Source organism: Pelobates fuscus, chromosome 7, assembly GCF_036172605.1.
Source record: "Pelobates fuscus isolate aPelFus1 chromosome 7, aPelFus1.pri, whole genome shotgun sequence".
Lineage (NCBI taxonomy): Eukaryota > Metazoa > Chordata > Amphibia > Anura > Pelobatidae > Pelobates > Pelobates fuscus.
The window spans coordinates 106451402-106473781 of NC_086323.1; the positions used below are offsets into that span (position 1 = coordinate 106451402).

General features: G+C 39.5%; 1 protein-coding gene across 1 annotated transcript in view; it reads left to right on the forward strand.

Moving 5' to 3' along the window:
* Window positions 1–22380, forward strand: part of GRIN2B (glutamate ionotropic receptor NMDA type subunit 2B) — a 527768-nt gene that overhangs the window by 309231 nt on the left and 196157 nt on the right. The window contains exon 4 of the mRNA XM_063426354.1: window positions 15375–15973. Within this exon, the coding sequence (XP_063282424.1) occupies window positions 15375–15973 (599 nt within the window). The remainder of the gene's footprint in view (window positions 1–15374; window positions 15974–22380) is intronic.

The following is a 22380-nucleotide window of genomic DNA, read 5'->3' on the forward strand; positions in this document are numbered from 1 at the left end:
ATGTGTCAAAACATACAGTGCATCACAATTTGCTGTGTAGCTGCAGATTGGTCAGAGTGCCCATTATGACTGCTGGCCACCGCCAATTGCGCCTTCAATGGGCATGTGAGTGTCAGAACTGGATCGTGGTGCAATGGAAGGATGTTTCCTAGTCTGATGAATAACGTTTACTTTTAGATCAGATAGATGGCTGGGTGTGTATGTGTCGTTTACCTGGGGAAAAGATGGCAGCAGAATGCACTATAGGAAGAAAGCAGGCAGATGGAGGCAGTGTTATAATCTGGGCAATGTCCTGCTGTGAAACCTTGTGCCCTGGCATTCATGTGGTTGTTACACGTACCATATACCTAGAGATTATTGCAGTCCACGTACGCCACTTTATGGCACCGGTGTTCCATGAAGACAGTCAGGGCCGGCCTTAGGGGGTATGCGAGCTGTGTGGCCGCACAGGGCGCCCTGGACCAGGGGGCGCCGTGACAGCCGACACAGCTCGCACTGTCTCCTTGTAACAGCCTGTGAGGGAGAGCTCAGAGCTCTCCCCTAATACAGGCTGCGCTGTGTAGCGTGGCTGCGCTCTGCCCCCCTGCCTCTTAACGCTGCCCTCACTGACAGACCCCACTCGGGTCTATCAGTGAGGGCAAAGGGGGCGGAGTTAAGCGGCAATCGGAGGCAGAGCTACATGGCAAGCAGGGACGGAGCTCACTGCAAGTGGGGTGGAGCTACATGCAGGCGAACCCTCTGCCTGGTAAGTTAAGGGAAGCAGTTCCTGCTACCCCCCACCTAGCCCAACTGTGCCCCCTGCCCTCCCACCTAGCCCATCTGTGCCTCCTGCCCCCCACCTAGCCCAACTGTGCCCCCTGCCCCCCCACCTAGCCCACCTGTGCCCCCTGCCCCCCACCTAGCCCAACTGTGCCCTCTTCCCCCCCACCTAGCCCATCTGTGCCCCCTGCCCCCCACCTAGCCCAACTGTGCCTTCTGCCCCCCACCTAGCCCATCTGTGCCCCCTGCCCCCACCTAGCCCAACTGTGCCCCCTGCCCCCCACCTAGCCCATCTGTGCCCCCTGCCCCCCACCTAGCCCAACTGTGCCCTCTGCCCCCCACCTAGCCCATCTGTGCCCCCTGCCCCCTACCTAGCCCAACTGTGCCCCCCACCTAGCCCAACTGTGCCCCCTGCTCCCCCACCTAGCCCATCTGTGCCCCCTGCCCCCCCACCTAGCCCAACTGTGCCCCCTGCCCCCCCACATAGCCCAACTGTGCCCCGTGACCCCCACCTAGCCCAACTGTGCCCCCTGACCCCCACCTAGCCCATCTGTGCCCCCTGACCCCATCTAGCCCAACTGTGCCCCCTGCCCCCCCACCTAGCCCAACTGTGCCCCCTGCCCCCCACCTTGCCCATCTGTGCCCCCGTCTCCCCACCTAGCCCATCTGTGCCCCCTTCTCCCCACCTAGCCTAACTGTGCCCCCTTCTCCCCCACCTAGCCTAACTGTGCCCCCTGCTCCCCCACCAGGCCTAACTGTGCCCCCTGCTCCCCCACCAGGCCTAACTGTGCCCCTGCTACCCACTGTGCCCTCTGCTCCCCCACCTACCCACTGTGCCCCAGCTACCTACTGTGCCCCTGCTCCCCAGCTACACACTGTGCTCCTTCTCCCCCACTTACCCACTGTGACCCTTGCTTCCCCAGCTACCACCACTGTGCCCTCTCTCCCCCGCTACCTTCTGTGCCCCTGATCCCCCACCTTCCCACTGCCCCTGCTCCCCCAGTTACCCATTGTGCCCCTGCTCTCCTACCTACTACTACACTACCCCTGCTCCCCCACTGTGTCTCCTGCTTCCCCACCCACCACTACACTACATATGCTCCCCCACCTACCACTACTGTGCCCCTGCTCCCCAACCTACCAATACATCACCACTGTGCCCCCAACTACAACCACTGTGCCCCCGCTCCCCCATCTATCACCACTGTGCCCCCCCTGCTCCCGCACCTACCACTATACTGCCCTGCTCCCCTCCTACCACTACACTGCCCGGCTCCCCCACCTACCTCTACACTACCGCTGCTCCCCCACCCTCCTCTACTATGCCTCCTGCTCCCCACCTACCAGTACACGATCTCTGCTCTTCATATCAGCACACATATCACACACATCCAATACAACAATTACAAATATTACACACAGCCAACACATAGCATACATATTACACACAGCCATCACTCGTATCACACACAGACACCACACACTACATCAGTTACTTATGGACTTGCACCCGGTGGAGGCACCGACCCAGAGTTCAGCATGCCCACCTCCATGCAAGGTAACAACAGGGAAGGGGGAATCCTTTTTGTTTTTAAATAATTATTAATTTAATAAATTCTATATACAAACACTACACACCTATTGACATACACTGTACATGGATAAAGGCTGTTAAGATTTTTTGCACAGGGCGCCTTAAGGCCTAAGGCCGGCCCTGAAGACAGTAGCCTCTTTCACTGCCAAAAACGTTCAGCAATGGTTTGAGGAACATGGCAAAGAGGTCAAGGTGTTGCCAGATACTATAGGACATGTTCAAAGGTCTTCTGGAGTCCAAACCTCAATGCATCAGAGCTGTTCAGGCAGCACGAGGGGGATCTACACAATATTGGGCAGGTGCTTTAAATGTTCTACCTGGTCAATGTAAGTTATTATAGTGTAGGCAAAATTAGTAATATGAAAAAGAACACTGGGAACAGGTTTAAAAGTTTTTCCTTGCATAATAGTTTTCATGAATATGATTACTGCCAATAAAAGAACAAGCATTCAGGCTGTGCTAAATGAAAGATAAAAAAAATATTATCTAATTATTATACAACACATATTAGAAACAGAGTTAAAACTGCACTAGTCTTAGATCCTGTTTCAGCATTGGAATTTCATCTAAAAAGGCAAATGGAGAACAAAACAATTGTTCTTGTTCTCTCTGTATCAAATCCATTCACCCATCTTTGTAAAAATTACACAGACGTAAAAGGAGATACGGAATGCGTCCAAGTTAGAAATAGCACTCTTATTTATATTTTATGCCCCAAAGACAAGCTAAAAAACTCCCTGTAAAAAGATTTAGACACGGTTCCACTATCAGAAATTGATCAAACCTTCTGGGCCCTGTTATGAGTTATGTAATACATTGCTACCGATATGTTGCTCGACAGTTCCTGAATTTGATTGCCAGGTAATTATAGAGCTCAGTGCGGTCCCACAGTGACAGACCTGACAGTCAATATACATCTAGGTCAATGGTGCTGCAGCCAGGAAGGAAACAATTGTGTGAGTGTGTCTGTTTTTGTGTGTGTGTGTGTGTGCGTGTCTGTGTGTATGTGTATATTCCTTTGTGATGAATCCCACAGCAGCTGAAAAAGCAGAAAGCACAGCAGCTGTAAAAACACCAGCGCTTTTGAGACAAAACTTCAATAAATATTTAAATACGTTTTGTAATTAAAAAGATGTATAATGGTGAAGAATGTTAAGGTATATTAACATGATCTTGGAGTTTTAATGACATCTATAAATGATGACAATATGGTTTACAGAGGAATGGTATTTCAATGGTTCTGTTTTGACAGTGACCTGAATTACAGACATGACAATAGCTTAGTGACACTTTCTTCAAAATTAGCTCAGTGCACACTATTCACTTTTAATAAAATATGTAAAACATAAGATCTGCTCTCTATAAGTCCTGACTCCTGACCCAGAGCCAGAGCTTATGTGTGTGTGTATGTGTGTTTTGTCTGTTTTTTTTAACCAAGGTTGAAGACACTAGTTTTAGCACTTTTATAACTTTTTAATACAAAATGTTAAAACATATTGTCTTGCATTGCATAACCCAGTTTGACACACAAAACATATGTATATTAATACAATTAGTGCTGTGCCCATTGATATCCATCTACCACACAAAGCAACGTTATCCCTCCATAGACAAAATAGTCATACCAATAACAGTCTGTACATTGGGATTATATCAATGCCTAATAAACCTTACCAATGGAAAGAGATGTAGAGATTGGCAGATTGTGGACACAACAATCAAAGAGAAGGAAAATAGTGAGATTAAATTAAAGCAGATTGACAAGGTAGGAGAGTGTGAAAAACCAAGGGAAGCTGATTGACAGGTTGAAGTAAAGAAGGACAAAACCCAAACTTAAGAAAAAGCAAGTTAAGGAGATAGTTACAGATAAAAACGGTTTTAGTGCAGGATAGTGTCAAAAGGGAGGATTTAAATGCTAAAAGCAAAGTTAAATGGAGGGACTTGACAAATTACATGGCTTGAGAAACCAATGTGATTTTTTTTTATTAAATTGATATTTGGCTTTCCATGAATTTAATTAATATCTTACCTGTTGAGTCATTTTGTACATTTCTAACTGTATACAAATAAAGATTGTCAAATAATAACTAACTAGATAGATAGACAGACAGAGACAGACAGACAGACAGACAGACAGATAGATAGATAAATAGATAGATAGATAGATAGATAGATAGATAGACAGATAGATAGATAAATAGATAGATTACTGACTTGGCATTTTTTGTAGCAAAATCACTAAGCAAACTGAGGACAAATTGGTCCATCTGCAGCCGAGGAAATGAGCTTAGAAATCCAGTGGCAGTCCCCCGCCCGGTCAGCTGGCTCCTTTGGGAGCTTTGTGCTCATCTCATTACCCCATCTATTTTGAAATGGTTTATTTCCCTGATCTCATTGTGACGAGCTGGGACACAACACAAGCAGCAGCTGCTTTCTGGCCATAGCCAACGAGTGCTAAACAGATGTTAGCAGCTGGACCAGGATCACAGGGGAGGATATGGGCATGTGGGGCTCTTAAAGAAGTATATGCAGAATATCTGTCCATATTACGTGTATTGTTTTACATGATACCTGATCAGTATGTATACACTGTGCATATGTTCATTTACATTCTTGTGCATCGTATGATGCCATCATGTGTGTTTATTTTACTAACATTCCAGAAAGAAGCACATCTATCTACATCAAATACAACTTAATACACTATAAAGATAGATAATTACACTTTTATGCTTTTTTAAAAAAAATAATAATAATAGTTTCTAATGGGTGCTTGTCCTTCTCATTTTTGTATAAAGATGACCAAATACAAAAAATGTGAGTGTTCATGTGCCAAACCTTCATTACAGATAGACATATATATGTTAGTGACCAAGGTTGTACTTTATGTGCTGAAAGATAGATTGCTGAGAGATAGAAGAGTTTTGTTCTATCTCTCAGCAATCTATCTTTCAGCACATAAAGTACAACCTTGGTCACTAACATATATATGTCTATCTGTCCAAACATTTAAAGTTTCAGGTTATGACGAATGGTGAGAATCCCACACAGGAAGTTAGTCAGGAGTTATTTAATACATTTTCTTTTTATCACAGTGGTTTCAGTGTCATCAGCATGTTGTGAAGATGCACAAAATGTTGCAATGTGCCTGTTGTCCCTAATTTTGACACCATGTTCCAAATACAGTATAATACACAGCCCTAATGTGTGAGATTCCAGAGATTGAATTTCTCCGTGATTAGACTCAGGGACAGGATTTCATTTCACCACCTTATAGATCATATAGTCTATCAACAAAATAGGATTGACAAATAATCCTTACTTGTCCTACCAGCACTAAGGTCATGTCTATTTAATTTACATTAAAATAAAAAAGTTGTGTTTTCTTTTCTGGCCAGCAAATGTCACCAGTAACACATTTAATAGAAGCACACACGCAAATTATACTTAAAGGAACACTCTGGGCTTCACAATAACTACATCCGAGTGAAGTTGTTATGGTGCCAGGAGTTCCCTAGAGCCTGCTGACCTTTAGGGGTTAGGAATAGTTTAACATCAAAGTCTTCTCTCCAGTGCTGTTTAGCTCTATTCATGCCCTGCTTCTCTCAGATTCTTCAAACAGGAAGCCTTAGAATGCCTTGGCAGAGCCAAAACTGATTGGCTAAGAGCATCAGCAGACGCCTAAGCCAATCAGTAGTTCCCCATTCATAGAAATGGCTTGCGAAAATATGTACATTCTTAAGCCGTTTTGTGAACAGGGAGCTCATTCTGATGAAGTTGATATAGTGCTTGGAGCTTATCTTTAATAATCATTACATCTTGTGCTTGACACCAATGCGATTTTAAAATAGTATCAGAATAAATTGAAGTAACATTTGATTAGCTATTTTATGATTATTGACAATTAAACTTTCTCAGATATTGTCCTGTGTGTGCCCAATTTGAAAATCTCCTAAACATATGGAGGAACTGGGACAGTCCCCCGTTGGTACCTAAATCTTTCTGATCTTACTTTGCTGTCATAAGGATTTATTCACTAAAAATTAAATAGTAATTAATTGAAATTAGAATTAAAGGAACACTATAGGGTCTGAAACACAAACATGCATTACAGGCCCTATAGTGTTAAAAACACCATCTAGCCCCCCTTGCCCCACTGTACCGCCCTACATATAGTAAAATATTACCTTTATTCCAGTCTGCTGCTGCTGGTGCTAGTGACTATAGTGTCCCTTAAAAAAACAAAATTTAGAAATAAAGTATTGATTTTGTAATTATGCTGCAGCCACATCTTCGGTATGTCAACCTAAATTTTGCAATTTAGATTTCAATTTGCTACACGTTAGTGAAAAACCCCTTAGTGTACCGCTTTTCTAGACGCTAATTTTTTATGTGAACAAGTCATTTAACAATATAAATGTACTTCTAAACTAGTTCGTGTAATCTATTATTTTATAAGTTTGCTTAGTTTTGCTGGAGATACTGTTTACACGTATAACCTGTAAACTACATCTCTGCATACATACCAAGACATATACTGTACTCACACTGTCACAAGCAGTAGCAATAAATAGGAAATAAACTTCTAAACATGTCACCTGGTGATATCACAAAGGCTGATTTAATTCACCAAAACTACTAGGTCACTGTTTAAAGTGAAACTGTCACAACTATCACCTCCAGAGAAGTGTTCATTTTTAGTTACCTCAGTGAACCTTATTAAAGATTTTACTAGGGTTATTAATACAACTGAGGTAAGTAAAAAAAATATAAAAATCATCATCCTAAATACCTTCATCTCATTCAAATCTCAATCACTTGAATAACTCATAAAATAATGGTATAAATTATCAAACTCAGTATATCCCCAATATAAAACCAAAAAACCAAAACAAAAGTATAAAGCAAGATAGCAGCAGAATAAGTAAAAGGGGTTCCTCCAATAGACAACGGGTCAAAAGTGTCTCATAGGAGAAAGAATAGGCAGGATAACTTACATGGCCAGCTAACGTAACTAATATCTTGACCAAATAGAGTGTACATATATAGCATATAGTAAAGGACTGGTCAGTAATTTATTCCTACAGAGGATGTAAGTAAGTACGAGGTGCTACACAGGAAAGGATATAACAGTGCTCTACAGCCCGTAAGCCATGGTTCTCCAACCAAAAACAAAAACACACAAACTCCTAAAGTGTCTATAAATAGTGTTGTAGCCCAGGTAAAAGATTATCAGGCCGGCAGCAGCAAAATGCCTCTCATTTTTAATACTCCCTTTACATTGTAGAGCAAGACTGATACAAATACACAAAAATAAGGCCTGCGCTCAAACTCCCACTACTCCTGGGCGGCAGAAATAACCATAGTACACATCAGCCCCAGTACATGTAATAAAAAAAACAAAGAAACTAAGTTACTTGCACACTATTCACAAATCCCTGTGCATATTTATATAAATGGAGGTTTTTAGTTCCACTACATTGGCCATTAGATGTAAACCCACCTGCCAAATCAAGGCAAACTACTCCTGCTGGATCCTGGATCCTGCTTCAGATTAAGGCAACAGAAAATCTCTAATGAGGCAGAGAGGGGTATTTTTCTAAACCCCTACATACTTTTTAACCCTTTATAAGGAACACATGGGATGGGCATAGTGTAGAGAGTGCAGAGAGAAAAGTACATTAATCTGTCCTCTCGACAGCTCTCTGGCTAAATTACCTTGGCTCTACTGGCCTAGTGATTCTCAGAAACCAGTTATTCTAACCAGCGGTTGTCTGGCTAGGTTACCTCTGCTCTAATGGAGTCTGCCATATTGCCTTAGCCACAAAGAAAACAGAACCACTATAAAGATCAACAACAGCTGAAAAAGTGCTAAGTGCTACCTTAAGTGAGAAATTGCATTTTTTAGAAATGGTCTGATGCACTATGCGGTGATTTAAACAACAACTTCATCAGGGACTCAGCGTTTGCTGTCTCATGATGCTTAAGATGCGTTTATGCATGCTTGGGTGCATTTCTGCAGTAGCATGTAGATGCGCATGTGTCATGCATACTGCTCTGCAGGTATTAAACCAATTTATATGCCGAGCATTTACACTGCATAGCATGCAAAGTAAAAAAAATATATATTGGAACTAGTGAGATTTGCACAACCAAGAGCTAGTGCAAGTGCCTCACTAGTGGCATTTCCTCTTTAAATTTCTAAATCATTTACAAGTCAGGGTCATTCAAGAATCTAAATGCCCACCGCTAGTTTTTTCTTCAAATCCCATTATCCTCTGTTGGCTTCCCTAAAATCATTCTTCAGCCTCCTGTGTGCTTTTCTCCAATATATTTGGAAAGGTTGTACAAGAAAGAAATGTACGGAATACATACTTTACTTTCATGTCAAGACCCGTACTGTTTCTGGAAATTTAATTTGCACCGGGCTTGTATTACTTGTGTTCTAGGTGCGAGCCAATAATAAATGGGTGGTAGCAGGTTCGTACAAAGCCAAACATTGCAATGTGTGTTTCCCCTTATAAATATTATTATAACTATGCTGCATTGAAAGGCCTCAGGGAGAAAAATAAACCGTACCAACATAGAAATGTTTAATATTGCCTTGGTTATTATGCCTGTCTCCATCTATCAGGATCAGGTAACAGAAACATACTATATGTACATACAGTAATACATTAGCCACCCCTGCTCATATCACACAGTGCTTACACATGCCATACTCTAATGCACATTAAGAATTGCTTCTGCCTCATTAAAATGCAGGCCATTCTTGGCTACAACCATTGCAGAGAGCTTATTTTTAAACCGAACATGTTAAAGGAGTTCTTCAATGGCGTCATGCAGTAGGCTTTGATATCTTAGACCTAAGATAACTTTTTGTTAAATATTTTAAATACTCAAGTAAGGGCTTCATCAACCTTTTTATGTCATGAGTGGGACTACCTCTAGAACATAGTGCTATTTTAATTGTGGATGTTTATTACAAAATTCTATAGTTAAATGTTGTTGTATTGGTTCAAATTGACCTGACCAATGCTGTCATTTAAACATTTAAATCAGTACATGCAGCCTCCCTTGAAATGGGATGGCCCTAACTACTGTTTGGCCCAGGGGAACTATGTTCCGTATACTAATCTTGACTAATCTTCCTAAAAAAAAGAAGAATTACCTAACCTTACAGGGATTCTCTATTTTTGCTAGTTTGGTAGTTCAGCTCACACAATGGACAGGTAACATAATTTGCAGAGTTAAACGGTTCAATACCATTTACATTGAAATGTCAACAGTTGTAATTTTAGATTTGCTATTTCAAGGCTGGATTTGCCAGTAGGAAGACGGTTTACAGGAGGAACAAAAGCAAGAAAAGAGACAGCAGGAGTCAATAGGTGTAAAAAAAAAAAAAATTAATTAAAAAACTGAAAAAAAGAGGAGCAAGACAGCAAGAGTAAAATGAATCAGCCGCAGCATAGACAATTTAAATAACAAAATTTAGAAAGATAAACATGAACCAACAGACAACAAGGTGAAAGAAACATGTTGTAGGTGTATTATTCAAGAAGGCTCTGTAACAGCATGCAATTTATAAATCTTAGGGAAGGTATTATTTTGAGACAGATTTTGGTTGCTGATTTTTTTTTATTATTCATTACAAAATCCAACAGCACTGAGACACTAATCCTGGCAGCCCAGGAAGAGGCACTCTGCACCAGATCGATAGAAATGGATGTCTACCATACCACACAAGACTCATGTGCAGACTGTGCAAATAAGCCTCTGAGACATTGCAGCACATAGTAACTGGGTGCAAGATGTTAGCAGGAAGTGCATACACTGAAATTGTGTACATGAATATATCTGCACAGAATATGGTTTGGACCCAGGGCCGGACTGGGATAAAAATTCGGCCCGGGCATTTTTTTTATCACAGCGGCCCACTAAGAAGGGGGCGGGGCAGAGAGGGTGTGTTTTGTCATCACTAACGACAAACACGCCCCCTCTCAAAGTGCAGACCAGGGCAGACCATGCGCAGAGCTCTGCTAAAGAGCTCTAGCATGAGAAAAAATCCCTGTATTAGTTCTGCACAGTGCAAGCAAATTTAATAACATGCTTGCACTGTGTTTCCTTGCAACTTGTCTCTGGTGTCTCTATAAATGGATACCAGGAGACAAAAAGGCCAGGAAAGAGTATTGTGCATGTGTTTGGAGCCTGCTTGTGGTATTGTGTGTGTGTATAGAGTGAGCCGATTGTGGTGTGGTATTATGTAATAAGGTCGGTTTTAGTCGTGTTGTGTTTGTGGTGTAATGTAATGCATATGTGGCTAGGGGCTGTAGAGAATGTGTGTATAGGGGATGTAGCAAGTGTGTGTGTGTGTGTGTGTGTGTGTGTGTGTATAGGTGATGCAGTGTTTGTAGAGAGTGTGTGTTTAGGGGTGTAGTATGTGTTTGCTTACAAGGAATCTAGTGTGTGTATAGGGGATCCAGAGTGTGTATGTCAGGAATGTAGTGTGTGTGTGTGTGTGTGTGTATATATATATATATATATATATATATATATATGTATACATATATGTATGTACATATGTTTGGAAGTATTGTGTATGTGTGTGGTGCAGTGTGTTGGGGAGGTTCTGTGTGTATGTGAGGGGTGCAGCATGTGTGTATGATGGATGCTGTGTGTGATGTGTGTGAGGGTGCTGTGTATGATGTGTTTTGTGATAGTGCTGATTGTGATGTGTGTGTGAGTGCGATGTGAGTGAGAGTGCCGAGTGTGATAGTGCTGTGGATAATGTGTGTGAGGTGTGAGGGTGCTGTGTGTGAGGGTGCTGTGTGTGAGGGTGCTGTGTGTGAGGGTGCCGAGTGTGATAGTGCTGTGTGTGATGTGTTTTGTGATAGTGCTGAGTTTGATGTGTGTGAGAGAGTGCCGAGTGTGATAGTGCTGTGTATGATGTGTGTGATAGTGCTGAGTGTGATGTGTGTGTGAGTGCCGAGTGTGATAGTGCTGTGTATGATGTGTGTGATAGTGCTGAGTGTGATGTGTGTGTGAGTGCTGAGTGTGATAGTGCTGTGTATGATGTGTGTGATAGTGCTGAGTGTGATAGTGCTGTGGATGATGTGTCTGAGAGTGCTGAGGGTGATAGTGCTGTGGATGATGTGTGTGAGAGTGCTGAGGGTGATAGTGCTGTGGATGATGTGTGTGAGAGTGCTGAGGGTGATAGTGCTGTGGATGATGTGTGTGATAGTGCTGAGGGTGATGTGTGTGATAGTGCTGTGGATGATGTGTGTGATAGTGCTGAGGGTGATGTGTGTGAGTGCTGATGTGTGTGAGAGTGCTGTGTGTAAATGTTATGGATTGTGTTTTGTGGTAAATATACAAATAAATAAATCTAAGTAGGCATTATGTCCCTTCTTACCTTTTAGCCTGGGAGGAGGGGACCGGCATGGTGGTATCTGGGAGGGGGTTCAGTCACTCGCCCAGCATCCCTGGTGGTCCTCGTGGTGAGTGAACTCTAGCCTGCAGGCTAGAGTTCACTCTCGCGAGATCCGGTCGTTACCATGGCAACGCGCCGGATCTCGCGAGAGGAACCCGGCGGAGCTGCAAGATAGAGCTCCGCCGGGTCCTCTCTCTCCCTCCCTTCCTCCCCAGCCGCAGGTCTATGAAAGTGGGCCGGTGAGGGAGATCTTTGATCTCCCCACCGGCCCGTCGCGGCAAACAGCAGGGCCGGCGCTCGGATAGTGCCGGCCCTGCAAAGACCGGCAGGGGAGATCCTGGGACCTTCCCCTGCCGGCCTCAGCCCATGGCCACCGCGGCCCACCGGGCATTTGCCCGGTGTGCCCGATGGCCAGTCCGGGCCTGTTTGGACCTGTCTTAGTCCAGGTGGGAGATACCAGAAAGAATAGTTGAGAATGACAGAGCTTGTCACAAGATCTCGTGTGACTTCTAAATCCAGACAGACAGGCAAGTACTGGCCAACCAACCTGAGATTGTGGTAGTAGACAAGGAATGGAAGGCTGCAGTGGTAGTGGATGTGTCAATGCCCAGTGACCAAAACATCAGAAACATGAGGTGGACAAGGACTGAAAAAGGAGCTAGAAAGGATGTGGAATGTGAAGGCAGTAGTAGTCCCAGATAGGCTTTAGCAGATTCCAGGTGGGACTTCTGAGATTGCTACCGCTTCCATGAGTGTGCAGTTATAGGAACAGCTAAGATACTGTGCAGAACCCTTGGACTCCCAGGCCTCTAGTAGAGTACATGAGAATGAGGGCTACACAAAAATATACCACCTGGAGAGATGAGAAAGTCAACTATATATATGTTATACAATCATCTACCAAAAACTTTTACCCCCTACCATCAATAGCCACTCCTAAAATGCGTAAAGATAGGGGAGGGCAAATTACTTTGGATGGGGACAGAGCAAAGGAAGAAAACTAAAATGGTATTAAAGAAACTAGGGTTGTAAACAAACAAATGGAATGGATATATTGAGAATGCCAAGTGTTCTTTTCTGTTATCAAACACTGTTTTGCTATATACAAGTTCTCCAAAGGTCACAATGTTTATTTCTACCTCTGAAAAACCTTGAACTATTCGCAACAGCAAAGCCTAATAGACCCAATGCATGTGTCCCTGCCAAAACAGTTGGTAAAGATCAGTCATGTTATGTGTTGTCAATATAAGAAAGGTTGACTTATGGCAACTCAATCCCTAGTTGTTCTGTAAGAATGTGTGTATGTTTGAGTGTGCTCATATGTTTAAGTCATCATGTTTGTAATTATATGGTAGAGATTACATCTTCGACTGGCCAATGCATCTTTCAGTGCACAGTACATCGATAGGTTTTATTGCTCATGTAAAGTTCTTTCTGGTTTGTCACACCATAAAGTGAGTTAAAATTTAATTCTGGATAGTATACTTCTTAATTTATTAGCAAAATAACTTTTATTGAAGTGTATATTTAGTTTTAATGGTAAAACTACAGTAACTGCTTTTATGAAGTATAATCAAATCAGTAGAACGTATTGCCACACAAAATAAAAATAACCAACTGCCATCCGCTTTTCCCTGCGGTGATATCTTCATCTTGGGTGCTCGGAATTAACCTGTTACCTTTTTAAAAAAGAAGTACCAAACTACATCTGAATTTCTGCATTTCAATTTTTATTTTATTAAGTAAACGTATATTGCTTAACTCCTTCTTCACCACTTGATATCACGTCACAACACATAATTTATCTCAAAATTACCTATCCTTCTTCTCTTTACCATAACTCTAAGCATTTTTTTTATTGGTTTCCATACTTGTATTTGTCCCCTTGTTCCTACCACATTTTCTCTTGATCCCCTCCCCTTACATCTCATTTTAACTCTTTCCATCACCCTCCTTTAACAATTAACACCTTGTTGCCAATTTTGCTTCCCTCCCGGAATGCATCAAACATGCAATTATCACTTAAATCTTAAAAAGTGATCTTTCGATACAACTGACATCTGTCTTATCAGCTTGTTTTCTTCTACTTCCCCCCCCCCCTCCCCCCCCTGCCCAAGATTTTTTATGTTAGATATGCTTTCTGATAGAAGCATTTTTTTGGTAATAAGCAACATCTAATGAGAGCAAAAACAACGAATTGTAAGTCAATTATAAGGAGAAAAGGGCAAACAGTATTTAATTCAATCACCATATACTATTGTGACACCTCCCCCTATAGGCCAATATGGCATACAATTATTGTGTATGATTAAGGGTGTTTTTCAAATTATGCAACTGTCTAACTAAATTCTATTTCTTTACTAGAGCCTCTTTGATTTTGTCTCCTGTCAATAAAATAATTTCTTTAATCATTATATTGTAGTATTGTAAAGCGCTGCAGAAAAAGTAACCACTATAAAAATACCAATAATAATTATAATATTAACAATGTGAACCTCTTCTGAATACTGAGACCTCCATGTTGTCGTGTTATATTTCCCTCTGATGTTTCAGCATTTATTTATTTAATCACCCATTCTGGTTAGAGTTTTTTTAATATAAAAATTAATTCCATCATCTCGTTAAATGATCACTTTAAACTGCCTGTATTTACCTGATATTTGTAAAATAGGTGCACCTACAAAGCTCATCAAAACTATAATATAAAGTGCATATAGAATTTAATTTAGCAACTATAACCTGGCTGAAATCTTAAGCTGCTTTCTCTACGTTTGGCTGCTTAGCTGCTCTGAATAAATTCCAATTCCAAAACCCGATATTTCTATAAGTGAGTTGTGGGGAGTAGGATAGGAAGAAGGCAAATGCATATGTTGTGAACTTAAGAATAAAGTGTTTTCCATGGCAGCACATAGCGTGTTAAATGAATTGTACCCATTGTGCAGCCATATGTTAATCCTGATATTTTTTTTAATCAAATAAATAATAAATGTTAAAAAGGACAGAGAGCAAGGGCGACAGTCCTAATGGTTTTGGTTAGTTCAGATCTGTCTATCATGTATAACAAGCCCAATGTGCTGCCGTAAAGGAAATTCAAATGCAAAGGAGAACACTCTGGAGACTTGTTATAATAAAATAATTTATTAAAACTCGAGGATCAGCATTTTGGTCAGATAATTAAATAGACCTTTATTAAGATATATATATATAAAGGTCTAATTACCTGACTGGAGCATTGGTCTTCAGTTTTAACTTAATTCATTTGCAAATTTCCGTCTCTGAAGTACTCCAATATTTTTTTTTTTTTTTAGATATTTATATGACTATATGACTATTTTAAAACAGACATTTTGTTTACTATATATGTTATCGGTGCATTGTAACTGTTTTCTCCCTAAACCGGATGTTGTTTTATAGTCACAAACCTGTGGATGCTATATAACTTGAAGTCCTAGAAAGCATTACTAGAAAATAGCTGTTTTAAGTTTTTAAAAGCTATCTATCTATCTATCTATCTATCTATTAATGCTTTATATGTAGTGTTAGCAGGTAAAATGAATGCTTCTTAATAATTTCTCATGTTATTTATTACAGGAGGAATCATCCATGTTCTTCCAGTTTGGACCCTCCATTGAACAGCAGGCTTCTGTCATGCTTAACATCATGGAGGAATATGACTGGTACATCTTTTCCATTGTCACCACCTACTTCCCAGGATACCAAGACTTTGAGAACAAGGTACGGAGCACCATTGAAAACAGCTTTGTGGGTTGGGAGCTTGAAGAAGTTATACATCTGGATATGTCTTTAGATGACAATGACTCCAAGATTCAAAACCAGCTAAAGAAACTTCAAAGTCCCGTCATCTTGCTGTACTGCACAAAAGAAGAAGCCACTTATATATTTGAGGTGGCCAACTCGGTGGGGTTGACGGGATATGGTTACACATGGATTGTACCGAGCCTGGTGGCAGGAGACACCGACACTGTGCCAGCTGAGTTTCCAACAGGGCTCATCTCGGTGTCCTATGATGAGTGGGACTACGACTTGCCAGCTCGAGTTCGAGACGGGATTGCTATCATCACTACTGCAGCTTCCACCATGCTGTCTGAGCACAATTCTATCCCTCAGTCCAAAAGCGACTGCTACAACATTCAGGAGAACCGTGTCTATGATGCTCATATTCTAAACAGGTAGGCAATTTGTTTTCAGAATTACTAACTTGTTCTGAAATAGAAATTATATTATTATGTTCTCATTTTTGCGTTGCAGCTGATTTGGAAAATAAAAAAGAAAAATGATCAGTTACATTATTTTGAGAATTTGAAATCTTGATTCATGTGCAAAACTGGAATTGATTACAAAACAGCTACTGAAGTAGTTTTATTAATGCTTAGAGGAAAATAAATGACCTGTGGAATAACAGTCAATAAAAAGCAGGCATAATATGGCTTATGCGTTTATTCACTAATTATATTCTGTAAATATACTCATTCACATAAATTGAATTTACTGATTTGTATTCCCTTTGTAAAATATCTAATGTTTATGACTTTTTTTTTATATAGCTAAAAAAAAGCAGTAGATTTTGTCACATCTCACTGATTTGCTGACAATATTAAAATATTTGAGTGCATCACTGTTTATTAGATATACCCCAATTAAAACATGAGTGCATATAATTAGGCATTTTTTCAATGGGGATATATCTAAAAGATCTCTTGTCTGAAGCCTTAGCAAGCCTTTCCCTTCTAACCTTGGACAGGCTTTCTGTGGCTGTCCAATTACAGACTTCCCAATACAGCTCAATGAGAAGTATTTCTCTGCCTCTTGAGTTTAGCGCCAAACTAAACTACCAGGAAGTAACAAGACTAGTTGTCCAATTGACAGCTAGGGGGTGTAACCAGGTACATTTATAAAAGGGCTAATTTAAGTTGAAATCTGCATTTTTTGTAAAATGAAAAATGAAAAATATAGAGTATAGTCTTCACACACATAACAATACAGCAAGCTGGGGTGCTTCAGGAGCCTGGAGTGTTCCTTTAAAGACAAACCCCAGACACCAATATTAGAAAAATGAATTTTACTTATAATGGTAAAACCTTCAATTTAGACATGGGTGGACGCAGTTGATAATCTGACAAACAGTTTCACGTTGTGCTGTAACCACATAGAGCTTAATAGTAAGGTGCTATGTCGCTTGACTTTAGCTCCAGGAATTTTAGATCATATTTTATCTTCAGCTTCTAAAGAATTCTGGATGCCAGCTGACTACGAACATAAGGAACATATATGCTGGAATTATTTATTGTGATGAGGTTTTTAAGTCTGTTAATGTCCTTACCAAGAAAAGCTAAGAATGCACTACTGCATATATTTCCTTCACGTGTCTCAAAAAATAAGATAAACATTTTTTTCTCATATATTGCTTTTTCTAATATCCCATCATTAGAAATTAGTTATTGTCTCAACTTTGGAAAAGTTGAATGAACAATTCACAAAAAAAGAGAAAATAGCCCATAAGGCCTATTGTTCGGCTCCTCCTTGTGATAAACTATGGAAATGAATACATATTAAATGAATATGTGATAAGGTATTTGATAGATATATAAAGAACAAGTTGCTCCCTACAATAATCTATTGAAGAGACAGATTGGATTGGGATTTCCTAATTTCTTTTCTTCTATCTCTACCCCTTTATCTTAAAATAATGTCATTCTATTTAGTCATCGTTTTTATTTTTCTTAATTATTTGACTATCAATAATTGGTAAATGGGGATATTAGTAGTTACAGCCTTTAATTTTTTTTTTTTACATTTTTATAGGAAAAGCTTATTTTATGGTGACATTTTGGGCAGGGATTTAAATATATAAATGTTTTTGTGTATTGTGATGAAATACTATGTACCAGAGTTCTCTGATATATGCTTTTATTTATGAATATATTACTTTTGATGCTTCTACATTAATACACTAAACACTTAATAATATGTTTCCATATATAACTTTTATGGAGAGAAAAAGCCCCTTCTGAAATTCCTGCATCCTTTATCTGTTTTAACAGGAAACAAACTGTGGATATAAGGATATGCATATGCCCATAAAAATCAATGGTTCCAAGTCTCCAGAGGACTTAACGCAGATTCTGTGAATTCCTATGGATAAACACTTATGCACTTGTATCTTTATTTAGCATGTTTTATAAAGTCTTTTCACCCAGGGCACATTATATAGATAGTTATAATACTATAAAAAATACAATGCACATTCATTCTACAAATACCAATAACAACAAAAATAGTAAAGATTAGGTGGAATCAGACAAGGTTGATATTTCAGTTGGAAGACGGACAGGTAGTTAGTATATAAGAGGGCAAGGGAGTAAAGTCAGATTAGCTTGCTAACTTTTTCATCAATTTAATATTGTTGGATACGTTTTCCTAATTATTTGATATTTTTGGTTAACCTTTCAAATTACTTTTTCAACATATTAAAATATCAACACATATATTTAAAAAAAAACTATTAATATATAGAAAAATAATAAAATATTACAAAATGTAAACATATATTTAAAAAAAATTAAATGACTGTAAAAGTTTATCAAAAATAGTAATTAAATCATTGAAGCTATAAAAGTTAGACAAAATATTAAATCATTGAAAACGTATCTACCAATATCAAATGGTCTATCGTCAGTTTCTGTTTGGAAGATGAACCATGAAATGTAACACAAGATTGTGATTAGATGTTTTTTTTAGGCATTTGGCAACAACCATTTGTGATTTCAGTTGTAATAGATGGGGAAACAAGCATCAACTGGAAGCATGTGGATGGATGTGGACAGAAAAAAAGCTTGAAGAAATAGGGAAGTGAATGATGGATTGAAAGTTATAGGAGTTGGGCAGTCTCAGGCAAAGGCTTTTAAGACAAAGATAACTGCCCATAGAATGACCAGTAGAGTATGTGATGATGTAGTGTCTTTTATGACAGTGAGGAAATCACTTTTAGAGATTCTAGTATAGGAAGAAAAGTGTACAAAAGTTAAGATGGACGTGCAGTCTAGGTAGCCAATTTTCTTTAGAATTTGTGTTTAAAATGTCATGTGAGCACTGTGCTCCAATTCTTGGTGATGGTGATTAGGGGTTGTTAAGTTCTTTGATCAGGGTGTATTAGAGTTGAAGAGATAGAGATGTATACCTGTATAAAAAAAATTTGCTGACGGAGGAATGAACTAATGAATGTTAGGGTAGAATGGAGAGAGAGAGACTTAAGAGTATGTTCAGTGTTCATTGTTGAATTGGCTTGACCGCGGGCTATTGTGGTTCAAGGTAGTAATCGCAAAGGTAGCACAACCCTAAGGCCAAAATTGGTTGTCCGACTCACTTTAACTGGCTAGCTGCAACAACAAAGCAATTGATAAGTCTTAATATAAAACATTAAACTCTGCATTCATATAATGCCAAGATGCTGTAACCATATACGTACAATAACAACGTATACATATATTGTAGTTTCACTATGCCTAAATGTTTTTTTTTTTTTCAAAATTCCTATTTAAAATGTAAATTTTTAGGAATGAAAAAAAAAAGATTTGGGGTTAGACATATTTAAATGACTCTAAAGTTTGTTGAGAAATGTCAAAAGAATACAAAAAGTTATTCATAATATCGTCTCCACAAATGTTTTTTGCAAACAAACTATTGGTGCATGCAGAGGCATGCTTCCAGTGGACTTGATGTAATGCAAAGCGAAACCATGAGAGTGTGGGTGGTGTGAGGAGTCTGTGAGTAGCAGCTGAGCCAGCCTGACCCTGAATCCTGAAAGCTTGCCCTATTTAGCAGAATTTCAGTGGTGTGTCCCAGGGGAAATCCTCTTGTCTTTTTTGCTGTTTGTTTTTACAGTGTCTATTCCCAAGGGACTTCTCCCCCCTGTGGTCTGATGGTTCACACTGATAATTTATGATGTGATTTTTGTCTATCTGATTGATACAAAGGGGAAGTAAAAGTAATAACACTCATCGTTTCGTAAGATGCATGTTGATTGAAAAAAAATAATTTTACAATATCCAGAAATAGATTTGATAATAATTTTACTGAACTAAAATAATTATACAATTATATATTTGGTATAAAACACATGGGACATTACAAATCTAGTGCTATTGATATTACAGTTGGATTAAGCCTAGCATTTACACAAGCGAGCAGGGTGTAGGCTAAGAGAGTGCAGTGGGGACTCAGCAAGGGCATTTTTGTTTTGGAAAGAGACTTATACTGGAAGTATAAACTATGCAAACACAATGTTGTGTAAAGGGGCACTATGAGGCCCCACTTCATCTAAATTGAGTTGTTATGGTGTCTTAACTGTCCCTTTAAGTCTTAATCTTATGGTATGTTTTCCATATGATGTACTGTTTTCTTTAAACTTGTATAAAGATTTAGCAAATTACATTATAATCCAGTTCAATGCAGGCACAGCCAGGACATTTTCAGTGACACAAATGTTCTTATTTCAGATGTTACAAACACATATTTGTTAAATAGTGTAAATAAGTAAATATCATATGAAAAATATTGGAGAGTGACATTTCTCCTTTGAAATAATATTGGAGGCAGCACAATGAAGAATATACACAGACAAACATGGACACCTAACTCATGACAATGGTGAATCCGGCACACAATATTTCTGACACTTAGCAGAAAGCTAGTGATACCAGTGCTGAAATGCTTAGTGATGCTGAATAAATAAAAGTAAATTATGCAGCGTATAAAGAACACAGGAAATGTAGTCCAAGACTGCCAATAATGTCCATAATACTACCAGCCATATACACACAATTTGTGCCAGACTTACAAAAAACTCAAGAGAAAATCACATACTGAACATACATAATATCCAGACCCAGATGTGCTACCTTCTGCATATTCCCACCAGACAGTGACTTTTTCTGGATGTTACAGCATTACACCAAGCTTGTGCTACATTCTAAATTTACTAAATTAAATATGACAGGCAGTGCTTCTTATATTCCTTATGTACATCACACATTGCCATCTACTGCACACACACTGCTACTCTCTACAACGTACACTCAGTTCAGCAGGGTACGGTTTCACCGTCATACACACATCACAGAGATTACAGGCAGGGACATTTACTGCAGACACACTATTTAAACCGAGCAGTGTCATCTTACTGTCATCTACACATCGCTCAGATCAGGTCTTCTGTACCTAATCAATACTCCACTTTCTGTTCTAATCAGTATTCAGATTACACAATACCAGCTACTGCATTTATATACTGCATCATGCAGTCTTGGCAGTTTACAATCTACACATGCACACGAACCCAGAATAGACAGTACCTTGTATTGCATTTTGATCAGACAGTGCCACCTGCTGCACATTTACACTGTTGATTGTAGGCAGGGTTGTCTACTGCATATGTTTAATTGATTAATTATTTTGGTGCCTTCTGACCACAACAGTCATACACGTGGGTACAAGTGGGTTCATCGCACCTACTGCAGATACACAACATTTAGACTTATTATTGACACTTGACGCACAAATTCGGTTTATACATGTCCACTGTATAACACTGTGATTATATTTGCATTTAGCTCTTTAAAGCATGTGCTCCTTACATTTTTTTCAAATTTGTTTTAAGGCAACTTGATTTGTAGTGGTTATTGATTAAGGGGGTAGTTTTTCATTTTCTGCCTCCATATAATGAGTTGCATTTATTCACTTCAATAGAAATGATTAGATTAGACTGAATTGGTTAGAGGTTTTATCCTAAAATTAGAATGTGTTTATAAAAAATACTTAAAATAATATTTTTCAGTAACTCTAATGCTTTTTCTGCTATCTCTCTGTTCCATCCAACTCTTTTTAGGTATTTTTTCTTCTTTTAGGCCCCAAGTAAGTCATGCTTTTCATGTTCCCCCCTCCCATATTTCAATTCTTTTAGCATTCCACTCCTAGCCATTTCCTTTTTATTTATACAGTTGCCTTTTTTTATAGATGGAACAGTATCATGCACATAGCCCACTGATGTAAAAAGCATGCAGGGACTTAGTATTGGTATTGACAAATCCAGAAGAAACTCTCTGGCTAATTGGAGTAAAATGTTGACAGACGCAACGTGTGAACATTCAGAATTTTAAAAGCAAACCTAATATACAACTAAAATATAGGACTATACAATTGGGCCAGGATATATAATATACTATGACAGTAAAGTAAAATAGTCCATGTTTTGTTTGTTTTTTTCTTGTAGTTTTAAATAGTGTTGAACAAACTCTGTATTTAATAACCGCTATTCAGATGCCATATAGTAAATGTGTCCTATGATGATAAAATCAGTTAGATTTGTTTTTCTGACTGCACAGTTTTCTTACTGCATAATGCAGGGCTGTCCAACCTGCGCCCCCCCAGGTGTTGCTGAACTACAACTCCCATGATTCCCTGGCTATCTTTTTAATTGAAAGAATCATGGGAGTTGTAGTTCAGCAACATCTGGGGGACCGCAGGTTGGACAGCCCTGGCCTAATGCATCTTGGCCAGTACAGCCTCAACAATTCCTTGC